Source organism: Platalea leucorodia (genome assembly GCF_965183815.1).
Source record: "Platalea leucorodia genome assembly, chromosome: 3".
NCBI classification, from domain to species: Eukaryota; Metazoa; Chordata; class Aves; order Pelecaniformes; family Threskiornithidae; genus Platalea; species Platalea leucorodia.
In genome coordinates this window covers 81,302,414-81,316,610 of record NC_138825.1, presented here as the reverse complement: position 1 = coordinate 81,316,610, position 14,197 = coordinate 81,302,414, and the positions used below count along the sequence as shown (strand labels likewise).

Genomic DNA, 14,197 nt, shown 5'->3' with positions numbered 1-14,197 from the left:
GAATTACTTTAGCTAGCTGTCTGAAGAGAAAGAAGTTAAATTCTGTTATTCTTTTTGGTAAATGGACCTGTAGTTGTTCTTTGAGAATAATTCTATAGAGATTTTAATTATTTTTTTGAAAATAAAAGTATATGTTATCAAGTTAAACAGAATGCATGAGTCGAGCCCATCTTTCAGGAAAACATGTGCCACAGCCCCTCCCCCCCCATTTTGGCCAAGAATTGAATTTGGACTTACTGCAACTAGACATGGTATTATAAAAAGAAAACTATAGGTTTAAAATCAAAATAAAATAAATCCATAAGGTACTTTATAGTATATTTCTACAAGCCTAAGGAATAGAAGTGGAGGTAATATTTTCAGAAATTATTGCCTTAACAATGAACATATTCCAAATGGTACTTTAAATTGTTTTACTTTTGTGGGTTTGAATAAACTTAAGAATTTAAATCTTACAGAAAATTGGCTAGGGAACTCATGATCTAAATAATTCTTTCTTTCATGAAGACTGGAAAATTTTATTCATTATTTTCAAATACAGAAAAATGTGACTGGAAAACTATTTAACTGAAAAGTGAAAACATGAAAATGGAGACATAGTCAGTATCGCATCTTACATGGGGCATAAATTTAAACTCAGTTTTATCCAAACTTAACTATGCTTTTACTCCTACTTCAGTATTACATATTTTGTACTCTGGTTGGAGGAACACTGTGAAATGCACTTGAGATATCAAGCCCTTTGTGAATTGCTCTACATCAGTCTCAGCTCAAATTTTCCCGTCTTAATACATTTTAGCTTCAATTCCAGGTTTTTCTTCCTTCTTCTGCTCTTACCATTTATTTTAGCAAAAATGTAACTGCTTTTGTTTCCAAGAATAAATGTGCTTACCAAGTGTAAATTCCAGTTTAGAATGTTCATTTATGTTTCTTTTCCAACCAAGTCCATTTTGATTTCTAGTAGATATTATTTTTTTATTTAGTTTTGTCTAGTTTGATACAATAGTGATACTTCTATGGTATGGCTAGGAATTGCTAACTTGTTCTACTGCTTCTTTTATCATTGATTCTGACAGCTTTGACAAAAGCTGTTTTGTCCTTTGACTGTAGTAGATCTCTTTTTTCCTCTTCACCCTCATTAAACTGCACTGTTTATAGATGTCAGCCACTTGAGAGATCACACTTCACACTACCACAAGAATTCTTTTGAAATGCCCAGGACTGTTAATTGTCATTGCTGTCACCATCATCACATTGAATTAAAGATAAAGCTTTCTGAAAATGTTCAAAAAAGATGTTCAGAAAACTGAATAATAACAGTATTTGAAATCAGGCATATCATAATAGAGCCACATATGCAAAGGAATGTCACATGTTGCTGGAGCCTAGAAAAACGTGGCAAATCTGATACAAAAGGCTTAATGTTTTCTTAATTTTCAACATTTTCTTCAATTATATTAAATTTTTTTTTCTTATATTTTCACACACTAGGTGCAGAGGTCAAGGAAGGAATGGACAGTTTGTTTTTTTTTTTTTCTTTTTCTTTTTCTTCTCCTAGCTGCTGTATGCTCCAGCTGATAAGTACTCAGGTGGTATGAAAAAACTTATTTTCTTCATCTTGTTATGGTGATCTTGAAGATCAAAACATTTCCATGAACTGAAGGCCTTTTCTGAACTTAAGCAGCACATTGATTCCCTCTTCTGGAACTGTGTGGGATGGGGTAGAGGGCTTTTTTCACTGCAGTGCTGAAAAGCCATTATTAGAAAAGAATTGTTACTGGAAATAGGCTGAATTGGGATTGCCTATTTGAAACTAACCATAAAAGACGTTCGCACCCGTGCTCTGACGTGCTCACTTAGCATATTTAAGGAAAACAATAAAGCTGATTATTGCCTTGCACTTCAATTACAGCTGGTTATGCTGAAACAGCAATAAAATGGAATTAACATTCAGATGTTGAGACTCAAGACACAGAAAAATTAAGTGATATATACAGTATCACAATGGAAATCTGACTGTCTGTGGAGTTAAACCTGGATGTCTGGTTTTGTTGTTCAGTAATGTTTAACCCTAAGGCTAGTCTCTCCTATACATGGCATTTTAGTAATCTCAGCTTCAACATTAATTATGAATATAATTTTAAACACTTCTGCTTTCCTGTATTAAGTAATTGTTTCAAAATGGAAATTTTTAGTCTAAAAGAAAGGTTTTTTTCTGTCTTTAGTCTAGACACTTAGATCTTTCATAATAATGAGGTTTGTATCTCAAATACATATACATATATGCACACACATGTCTGGCTAAAAACATAGTTCTGCCTTTTTTGGTTTGGTTTAAAAACAAGCATTTTTTCTCAGATATTAGTATTACTGTGCTCTAAGTCCTCCTGAAGCACACCACTGGTTATATCAGCATCATTTTGTGGAAGTGCAGGTCAAGGAGTGAAACAAAAGACAGCTCAGTCCGGTGACACATACTCATACCATTTGTATGATCACTGTTGATCCTAGGTTCTCCAACAAAGTAGCTTCTGTTTGTTGAGCTGACATTGACCAAAAAATGGGTAAGATTGCTGGAGATAAAGGTTAAAAGTCTTGAGTCAGGTCCATCCTTCCACATACAAAGTAAGGATCACTTGAAGTTTGGGGACTGGTCTTTCTCTCTTAATGTACCCAGAGGGCGCTAATTACTATACCTGAGCATGCAGTTGAATCTGAAAATGTGGATGTGAAGGCAAACCAGGTATCACTTATCTAACACTGAACCTTTAAAGTTCAGGTCAAATTTTGGAACCAAAGACATTCAAATATGTCCCTCCCTCCAACACATGCTTCATCTTTGAATTAGTTTATTTTTAATAAAGGAAACTGTAAAGCCTTTAAAATGAAAATATCTAAAATATTTCTGTTGTATGCCTCTAAATATCGAGCTTTGGAGCTCATGCATAACTATCTGATTGTCTTGATAAATGTCCAGCTGTGTGTGACACAGAATAGCACACACCTCAATATGTCAGCATGAGGGCAAGATGAATGCTGGGAGACTGCATCATAGCCACAATTATGGAGAGGTTTAGAGAGAGGCATAGTTCTTAGCCCTAGAAATGTTGTTTCAGCAGACAATTAAGTCAGAAAATGGATTGCTGGCATCAGTACCATTATTCTATGTTGAAATTTTATACCTGGAGCAGAAGATTTAGTCTCAGTCCAGTCCAGACAATAAGCACTATGAGAAGATGCTGATTTGGGAAAAGAAATGACAGGAGAGGACTAGCTACCTAAACTGGAAAGTTTTCTCTGATTACTGGCATGGCTACCATCCAAGAGAGAGTTTTTGAAAAATATTTTCAGTTGGAAATAATGTAACTTTTATTTGTCCTCTCACACTTGGTGACCCAGAATTGGCTTTTCAGTGTGACTAAATTTTTTTTTACTGATATGCTCAAAAGAAATATATTTCCTCAAAACAACAACCCTTCCCCTTCCCCCCAAAAAAGCCCAACTCGATCAAATTATTTTTTCTAACAACATAAACTGCTGGTTTAGAAGCACTGTACCTTCTTTAAGTGTGTTTGTATAGCTGAAAGGGCACATATGGGGAGAGTGAAGCTTGGAATGACTTAATCAAGATACAACAGAACATGTCAACATAGTCTAAGGGTGTTGTGATTTTTAAACAGGAGTCCTTCTGTATCTCTGAAGAAGAGCTGGGGGCAGTAGGTCACTACTGCATGCTTTGATAAGGAGATAAGTACATAGTTACAGGTACCTTGACATTATAGAGCCCCTATACACCTACACTTGTTCCCCCAGAAGGAAATTTTGTCATACAAATAGACCTCCAGAGTTCATTCTGGCAAATACTATTATTATTGTGGGTGACTAGTGTATCTTGGCTTGCCCTAATTAATCTAATTTTTAATTTTTCAGCTGAAGCTATTCTAAACAGAGCAGCTATATTTCTTGACAAAGGGCTTGTTAAATAAAATTTGCTTTGGCAAAACTGCTATTGAAGTCAGTTACCAGGTACTTTTCCTTCTTTTGTACTCATACAATGCTATCATTTTCCTGATAGGAATCAAGATTAACAATAGGAAAATATTTTAAGTCAACATAATACTAAATATCTTTGAACTCTTCTTCATGTCATCTCCACTAATTGTAGTGCATTTTTAATATTGCAGATTGCAAGTGGCATAAAGCTCTAATGCGATACCTGTAATATATATACATACACATGCATACACATGTAGTGTTCTGATTATTCTCCAATGCTTCAACTCCAAGACTGAAAAATCCCACTAAAATGTTAGACTTTAGAGGTGGTAATAAGGAGCTGTATTAATTATGTTTACAGTAAGAAGATAAATTTTTCTGGATTACTTTTCTTAAAGCTCTTCCTCCATTAAAGACATTTCACACCATTGGTACTGTATTTAAATGGGTTTAAACATAACTAATGGCAATTTTAAGGATGCTTTACACTGCCGGAATTGGGTGAAATGATCTTAATGTAGTAAAAAGGCTAAATATGAATAAATGAGAAAGGTCTATCAAGCTGTCTTTTCCCTTCATCTCTATTTCCTCTGTATTTTTCTTAATGGTGTTTCTGTATTATGCTGTTATATCCAAAGAACACAGAACAGCCCACTGTTCAAGTAGCCCTGCTAGCAAGTGCAATTTCTTTTTTTTTTTTTTTTTCTTTTTAATCCTTTCACTAGAGGTGTTTTTTAAGTAGAGGATGAGGATGATAAAACTAATCTTGAGAATTCATGGGTAATCTGTTCAGGATGTTCAATACCTGTGAATCATTTTACAGCAATGAACTCTTCCAGTTGATGTGAAGCATTCTATCAATGCCCAAAAAACTGGCATTCTCCTCCCTTCTACCCATACCCCTTTCAAAGCCCAATACACAATGATATTTTTTGGAGACATAACCAGAAAAACTGGGCAGGGGGCTGTCAGGGAAGGAGAAGAGTATAGGGAGGTGTGAGAGGAAACAACTTGCTGAAAATAGAGAAACTATTCTGGTAGATCTATAAAGTAATTTATTATTATTATTGAAGTTTTTGAGATTCTGAAGATAGGAGTAGCATTTAAAAGAGCATTAGTGTTCTTTTGTACAGAAAAAGGTTCATGTGTTCAGCCTATTGCAAAGTGCATTTGCTTGCATTCTTCCTGTGCAGCACAAAGGCACTATTAACGGAAATGATAAATAGTTTGATGAGCAGGCCAGGTGGCATAGCAATGGCTCGCAAGACTGCTGAGCTGGAGACACAGGTTTTAAAACAAACTTGGGGCTCTTGCTTCCTGGACTGGTTGAAGTTGAACATGTCGAGGAGGTAATGTGATTGATCTCTTTGGAGGAAGATGCCAGCTGGAGAGCTCACAAACTGCTCCTTCAGGATTCTCCTTAAAGATGAATTGATGGCAGCTTCTGAAAGGAGTTACTCACACCGCATTCTTCCCAGCCATTCAGAGGTAAGACTCTATAACAGTGGCTGCTAAAGGAAGGAATTGAGAGTTTAAAGGGACAGGAAAAAGGTGTCCCTGGTGAAAGAAACTGCAGGAAGTACATTCCCAAAATGCAGCTATTATTTCTATACTGTTGTAAAATAGATTTTTTTTTTTTTTTTAGGAGCTTGTCCACAGAAATGGTGTTTTTTTTTTTTTTTTTTTCATTACACTTGGATCCTGTAATGCTAATAAAATAAGGGGTCAGCATTTCATCTGAGGGCTGTACTTCATTTTATATTGTAAATTAGTTGTTTTAAAAATATTCTAGGCTGAAATCTGTGCTTTTGCATTGACAAATATCTCCTTAAAATCATGGTGAAGAAAGGACTTGTTTTGTCCTTAGTGTCATTGTCCTAGTTCTCATATTATGCTCCTTCCTTCATTGGAGGCTCTGGTACCTCTTTTTTTGATTAGCTACACACAAGCTATATATGTGTCCTTCTGAAACTGCCCCTTGCTGATCCAGACCCTTTATTTCTCAGTGTGTGACAGCTTGTTACTTTGATCCTGAATAACCAGCTTGTCCATTTCTTCTAATGTCAGACAACAGCAACAAAAGTTACTTTGGGATTAACAGTAGCTCAGAAACTTAGAGTTAATATATAAATACTCCATGCTTGTTTGACCTAAAACTACTGCGGCCCTTAGCCATATGCACAGAGGACAGAAGGGTAGAAATGGAGTTCCACAGAAGAACTGGACACAGCACTATGAAAAAGTGAAAATACAGACAGAATAAATTTTGGTAACATCTAAAAATGAAAGCAAACAATGAATTTGTCTGACTTCACCTGATGTATTCAGGACTATATGTTAAAGAGTCTAAATAAGGTAGAGCTCATTTTTGGTTACTGGAAGGCACTAGTTTTACTGCAAAAAGCCTTAAACTTATGATGTCTTATAGCTGTGAAAATCTGAACTCCAGAGATTGTTACTATAAGGATAGTGGCAGAATTTATTTATAACTTACGTGCATTACCTGGTTACTTCTCAACTATACGATGTTTTGATCCCCTGGACATTTCTTGGGCCGTTGCACCAACTCCTCCTGTGGAAACTAGGATGTTAGGATGTGGCGGGAAAGAAATCAGCGACAACCAGGAGCTAGGAAGTAGTTACCGCCCACAGCTGGACCCAGGTGCTGCAATTTACGTGTAGGAGCTTGTTCTTTGAGGTTATATCCTTTCAGCGCTTAATTTTTTCCTTGGTTACAAGTAATAACCCACTGTTCAATATTTAACCTAGAAAAGAAGGGGGGAAAAATTAAACTGCTCAAAATGGTTGGAAAACACTGCAGGCAAAACCATCCAGAGTCAGGGTTTTTTACTTAGTGACTTTTAAACACAAGCTTCCGATCACTCATTTTGTTAGGGAGAAAAAGGATGCAATTACATAAATACATACCTTTGCCCTCCCTAGGAAGAAAGAAAACAGTGTGTGTAGTTTCACCGCAGGTTACCCGCAGTCCATCGACCTTTTTACCCTGGGAGCTGTCTCGGGGAGCAGCAGGTTCAGGCCGTTTTGTGTAACGGTTTCTGCTGCTTTGTGTGTAACGGCTTTACCTGCCGTTCCGGGCTGCAGCCCCCCAGGGTGTCCCTGCCCCGGCGTGAGGCGCCCCCGGCCGCAGCCTGCCTCCCCCTCAGCCGGGCTGTGCTGTGGCGAGGCGCTCCCTCCCTCGAAGAGGGCGTCTCCCGCCCTGAGCGGCGGCCGGTCTCTTTCTTCAGTGCTTTCGAGCAGGGATGCCTCCCTTTGGCGCCCAGCGGGAATTTTTCACTGCTGTTTAGGTTGGCTTAGCGCTGGCTGGAACCGGCTGTGACCGGCGCCGGGCAGGTCATGACGCGTCCCCTTGTACCTTGTGCCTTGTACAGGTGATAATCTCCAACATATTTCAACTCCAGTGCCTTCATCCAGGCATAATGGAGAAGAAAAGATAAAGAGAATGCTGTTTTTTCGTTTTGTGGGGGTTTTTTTTTTGGTGTGTTTTTTTGGTTTGTTTTCAGATTAATTATGTGACTTTTGCTCAGGGAATTCATTTGGTGGTTTTTATTTTCTAGGAAAACTAGACTGTTCTTCACACACTTTATATAAAACAAATATTACATCACAAATGCTAGGTACGGTGTGGAAGGAAACTTTCAGCCTTTGATTTATATTTGGAAGAGCCTGCTTTTGAAGTGTGATCCAGGCCTGGAAGGCCTCTACTCAGTCTCAGTTCCCACTAATGCCTGTATGAGGAAGTGCTCCTTCTCAGCATTTTACCCATTGGCGCGCTGACAGAAATAAAAGTGCCAGAGAGAGGTGTGCTCAGCACTATCTGATTTTTTGTTCCACGAGGTGTTTCTCTGCAGCAAGGCGCTGTAGGGTGACTGCGGTAGCCGTGCCTGCCACCTGTAATACGGCTTCATGGTAGCTTCCCGCACCATGTGCTCCCCGCAGAGCAGGTGTCCGGGGACTTTGTGCAGGAGGTGGCAGCCCTTGCGAGCATTCCTGTGAGAGCCTAGCAAGCTGGAAACTGTTGAATTTGTGCCAGCAAGAATTTATTTTTTAAGTATGGATGAGGATGAACAAATATTCCTTGTAACGGATGGCCTGGTGGACTACCAAAGTGAGTCATTTAGTAGACTGGGACATGTTTTGTGCCCTGCATAATTAATCTGAACTTACTAAATGCTGGTGGCTGGAAACACAATGAAAAATAAATGTTAAAATCCTAAAAATGATAGTATGTGTTAACTGTAGCTATTACTAAAATTAAATATTCTGATATACATAGAAGCTGTGAGCAACAACGCTACACATTAAAAGTTTAAGGTTGCTTTTTACATTTCTCATTGATGAGGACAGGAGAAAAAACTTAGCTTTGAAATACCTGGAATTTGTTTATGTCTCAGATTTGCTTTCTCTTTAAAATATGTTTTGAGGAAGCTCATTGGTTACTGTTTATGTGTCCTGACAGTTATTGAAGGCATAAATACTTCTTCATTTGCTTGCATGCACACCTGTACTGCCCCAGCACTGAGGTCCAGCCAGTGCACTATTGAGGTGTGCATTCACAGGTTTTCTTCCCCTCATTCTCATGCTCAGGTTCCTCTGGTAGCTTCTACAGCTTTTGTACTGCCTTCACAGTGTGGTACTTTGTTTAGTTCTCATTGCTTCTCTCTCAGATACATAGGTAACCTAGCAAGCAGACACTATACTTATAATATTCTCCTTCACAGTTTTTAATTGCTCTAGTATTACTTCCTGCATCTGTAAATCATTCTCTTTCAAATTTTGGTGGGATTTTTTCTTTCTGTGGCGTAGCCCAATCATGACAAGATTTATGAGGAGGAGGACTTTCTTTTTTTAATTCTCGAACAGCCCAGTTAGGCTCTTGAGGAGAGCATGAAGTGATGCGCAGTTTGCTTACCTTCTTGGGTAATGCTCTGAAACAGAACAAATCTTGGAAGAAACTTTTTGAACTGTTGGCTCTCCTCCCCTGTGTTTTTTGTCAGCCATACTGTAGATGTTTAATTCATAAGAGTATTGTAAGACATATACTTCACAAGCTCCTATAGGCCACAAAACCCCACTTCTCACCATTCTGTAACAAACCTTGGACCTACAGTAAAAGACCAAAACTGTATTGCATTGGTGAAAGAAATGGGGATAGATAGATAGAAAGGGACCTGTCAATTTGTAATGTCCTACATTTGTTTACTAAAATTTTGGAACTTACGGACTTGCTACAGAGCATAGCAGCCTTTTTCCCTTCCTTCCATCCCACCTTAACATTCCTTGACAATCTTAACTAAGTCTCCAAAGGTGTAACAAAGGTGATTGGTGTAACACCTGAGAATGCATAAAACATATGAATTAGGCACTTTGCCCTTCTAAGTGAACAACACTTTGAAAGAACAAACAGTTTGCAGTCAAGAAAGAACAATCAGATTCCTTTTAACCCTTGATATATTAGAAATACTGAGTACAGTACTTGTACAGAAAGCTTGAATGTCATTAATTACTTTAATGTCTTATACAATCAAATTAATTTCGCAGTTGCTTCCACAAACTTAATGAGATTTGTTCTGGAGTGGTTGCACAGTAGAGTAAAGCTACTTTTGTCTCTTGCTATTCTTGAAAATTGTTTCCGTACAGAAACATGAGAACAGACTAAAGCCCAGGTGTTCCCTTTCTCAGATGACTGTCATAACCATCATGCTAACAAGTGTCTATTTGTCTCCTACTGAGCAACTCCAGCTGCAGATTTGGATAACAGTGCCCTTAAGAATAGTCTGTAATAGTTTATTCATTCCTTGCCTCCCAAATAAAATAAAATTTGATTCCTCTGGAAAAACAAAAAGGCCAAATATACTTGAGATTACAAAAATCCTGAGGGAAAATTCATCATGCTATTATCCAAAAACAACTATGTGGTTGAGACACAGTTCTGATTTTCCTCATTTGAGTAAACGCATATTTTGTAATCATTGCCTCCATTTAGGACTCAAACAGCAGTGCAGTTTTGAATCTCCTAATCTTCAATCTCTTTTAGCATATTTTCACCAGTAATGTTTATTGTTTAAATAGCTTTCCATTTTTCCTGTACATCTCATGGATATGATTGTCGAGTAAATTGTGGACTTCTCATCTTTAGCAGTTTACTTAATGCTCTCCCATTGGGAGATTGATACTTGTTTTGTGAAACTGATTATAATCTCTTTCCTACCACATATCTGTGACATAAAGCTGTGTTTAAGAGTTTCATGTTGTCTTAATCTCCCATACTCACAGTGGTTTCTAGTTGTGATGATCTGCTGCAAGGAATGACTGAAGGTTAATGGCAAATGTTCAGTGTGGCATAGAACTTTTTCCACTAAATATTGCTTGGAGATTAAAATACATATAATCCCAGAAGTCCCCATTAGTATCTGAATACTTCAGGGGTACAAGGTCCTGAAGATGTCTGTACATTCAGATTCTCACCCCCCACCCCAAATCTGCCAATTTTTTCCCCTGTCTTCTTGCTCTTAAGTGTGATGTAAGTAGTTCAGATAGATGCATGTCTCTAGTTCACATACTGACAACTTATATATCAGCTTCGCATGCTGTTCTCTGTTATATGGCAACATGTTTTGCAGCACTATCTGATTCAAACTAATGTGGCTATTTAGAAAGGCTGTCTTTCTGTCTGTCTTCCCAGTCATCTTTGACTAGTGAGCATCAAAAGCCAGGATTTCTTTTTTTCTGGCAGAGTGTGTCATGCTGCCTGTCCCCTATTGCCCCTCTTGTGATTTGTAGTTCTTATGTGGAAGTGCATGGATATCAGAGCATGTGAGCAACTGGCAGGACTTTGCCTTTGAGAAAGACTTTGCTTTGAAATGTGGTCCTTCCTTCAATCTGAAATTATCTAAATTTTTTGACCACAAGGGCCTACATTCTAGTTGCTTTATTTTTCTTAGTCTGAAGGAGATGGGAAAGACTTGGGAACAATCTTAAGTATTTTTGTTGACATGTTGTTGTTTACTGTCAATTATTTTTGATAAGGTAGTTAATGGCTATGGGGTATGCTCTGTTGTTCATGTCAAAGCTTTACTGTCATGTAATTGTCCCAGATCATCTGAAAATGGTACTACTATGCAGTAGATGTATAAACTTTTAAGTCAGAAAAGACACCTTTTCTATATAGCTTTTAAGTATATTTATTCAAAATTATTTAGAAATCATGTATTAAATCAATTTAAACTTCCATTAAATGCATTAATTCACTCTATGTAAATATCATTATAGCATTTGAGGTAAATATGGCAATTTTTTTTTATTTGACTTAGTTTCAAAAAGTACTGTTTTCACAGCTGTGTAGACTTTTGTCTGCCATTTACTCAGACGTCATGTATACCCTAGCTATCGCTTCTCTGTGTCTTAGCAAGCAGGGACCAGGTCTAGTCATGAGAAAATACTTCAATTTCCATATCTGTTCTGCCATCAGCATCTCTGCTAAAGATTGCCAGTAAATATGGTGATGTTTCTGTGATTCTTTAATGGTGGCTTTTATTTCCTTTTCAAAGCAGAACAAACAAAACAAAATGAAGCATAGAAAGCAGGACAAGTCTAAAATTAGACTTCCTAAATATAATGTAATAGGAGTAAAAATTATTTAGAAGTTATTTGTGCTGGACAAAAGTTTCCAATTGTCGTCTTTTAGCAAGCAATGACAAATAATCTGGAACATGTGGAATTATTTTTTATCCCCTCTTGAGTTAAAACATTTTACTGTGACCTTAAATTTTGGTATACTGTTATGTTATGTACAAAAGACCATTAACATTTTTCACATTATAATTTTGTATGGAAAATGTCAGCCCCCACTGAATTACTGGATTTAGTTCTTCACAGTACTTTAGCTGTTAATGAAGATCCTATAGAAATGTTTTTACAAGATGGAAATTTGAGAGATTATCTAGCTATACGTAACAATTGTCTCAGTTTGAACAATATACACATTGTTGAGAATGTATGTGGTAGGGGTATTACTGAGAAATTGTGATGCAATATGAGGTATTGTATCTGTGACATAGACTTGTGAGTGAAGAAAAAACTCCTAAATAGACTAAATAGCAAGGTTGTCCTTCCCCATTCTGCTTTTGGGCCTAAGAGGTCTACTGGGATCCTCTGCCAGATCTCCACACCTGCAGTCTTAATTTAGGATGGTTTTATATAGTAAGCTATATTTCCTGTTCCAGCTAATTTCAGCACAAACTGTTGAGAAAATAATGTGGATCCTTTGCAGGGTCAAAAAAGGGGAATGATGAAATAGAGGAGACGACTGATTTTATCTTTCAGTTATATCCTCTACTACTCTGGTTCTGCTGGAAATAATGCGAGCTAAGTTTTTTACAATCTAAAAGCTTCATAGCAAAAAATCATAGCAAATCTATGTTACTAAAATCTCTTAGCATTATGTTACTAAAAGAACAACGTAGGAAAAAGGCTGTATTAAATCCCCTGTCAGAGGTTATCACAATTTCTTACTGATGCTGTAGTGTGGTTCCATGTTACAGTACGACAACATCATTTCCTGAAACCAAAACAGCTTTGACATCCAGTTGTAACCAGGAAGAATGTTTAGGGAGAAAATGAAATAAAATACCAGTGCTTATTAATACTAGAAAGTACTGCCCATGATGATAACTAAGTAATAATTAGTAATTCCATTAATTTCTTTGATGTAGTGATGTGAGCTGCTTCAGATTTTGGAAGCACTTCACTTCATTTACACCTGGATCCTGCTGTAGCTAAAATCCTAAGCAGAGCTTCCATTTTTTGGCAATTGGGTGTGCTATGTATGTGTACTGCAAACATAATGATGAACAGTAGCCCTTGTTACTGCCAGTAAGTTGAGCATACTCCAATACAAGAAGGAGGTGAGCATGGCAGAAAAATTATATACTTTCTTTGAAGAGGAATGTCATAGTTGCATGATAATGATAAAGGAAGATTTGTCTGTCTTAAGGTAATCCTAACTGAGGCTGCTTACTGTCTGTTAATATTGAGGAAGAAGAAAGACTTGTTATAAGAAAGTATTATGAGTGCCGATACTTTTTTTTTCTTTTTAATAAAATTTCTGTGTATCAGTGGCAACATACTGAGAAGGGAGAAAAAGTCAGGAAGCTTTGAATGTTTATAGTGAGTTGTCCTGCTAGCAGCTCAGGTTCTTGTTTTGATAATTTTCTTTTCTTTTGACTCCTCTGTTTTCTTTAAGGCCTTATTCGATTACAAGAGCTCATCAAGGCTCCATCACGATACAACCTGAGGCTAAAAATCCGTCAGTTACCAGCTGACACGAAAGATGCAAAGCCATTGCTAAAGGAGATGAAAAGAGGCAAAGAATTCCATGTAATCTTTGACTGCAGCCATGAAATGGCAGCAGGCATCTTGAAACAGGTAATCCTCATTTTGCTTTAGATGGCCTAATCTTTTTCATCCCTAATAAATAAAAGTAATATCCAGACTTAATGGCATTTAACAAGCAAGGGAATTGTGTGTCAGTTTTACTGAGGCCTAACTGAAAATCAGCCAAGGATTTCAGAGATAATTTTATTGGTGACTCTAATGGTAGCTGCTTTCATTATGTTTTTTTAAAGAAGCAGATTAATCGGTTCATGTACAGGGGAAAAGGTTTATCAGTCTTTCAGCTATGAAGAATTGGTACTTTGGAGAATTGATGCTTTAACCAGGGTTTTAAATGCTTGCTTAGTGTTATTTTGTATAACAAAGATTTTTTTTTTTTAAAATGAAACCTCTGAATTGTGTACTCTTAATCAGATAATTATGTTTGAATAGTTTGTTACCAACAGACCACATTAATGTGTTCCACTGAGAGGACAGAACTAATAGGTATCTTTTAGACCCATATTCTCCTCGCACTACTAATAGGACTGCAAAACACCTGAATACATTTGGGTAGGTGCTTTGAAAGTGTTTGCTTTGTTGTGTACAAGTAAGATGAGTAGGTGAGATACATCAGAATCCCAAATATGTTAACTGGCTTTATATTGCAAAAGCAGATTCCAGTGATGTCTTCCAAGAGAAGGTGGCAATATAGTGGTATACAAAAGACGTGGCTCATAAAAAAGCGTACTGTAACCCCGAAGTATGCATAAAAGACATTCCTTTGTGTGTCTCCTTTAGTTTGATG

The 14,197-nt window shown here is 37.2% G+C and overlaps 1 protein-coding gene across 1 annotated transcript in view; it reads left to right on the top strand.

Moving 5' to 3' along the window:
* GRIK2 (glutamate ionotropic receptor kainate type subunit 2) overlaps window positions 1-14,197 on the top strand; it is a gene marked incomplete at both ends in the record, with an annotated part of 428,838 nt that overhangs the window by 146,321 nt on the left and 268,320 nt on the right. Inside the window, one exon of the mRNA XM_082305204.1 lies at window positions 13,262-13,443. Coding sequence (XP_082161330.1) covers window positions 13,262-13,443 — 182 coding nt within the window. The remainder of the gene's footprint in view (window positions 1-13,261; window positions 13,444-14,197) is intronic.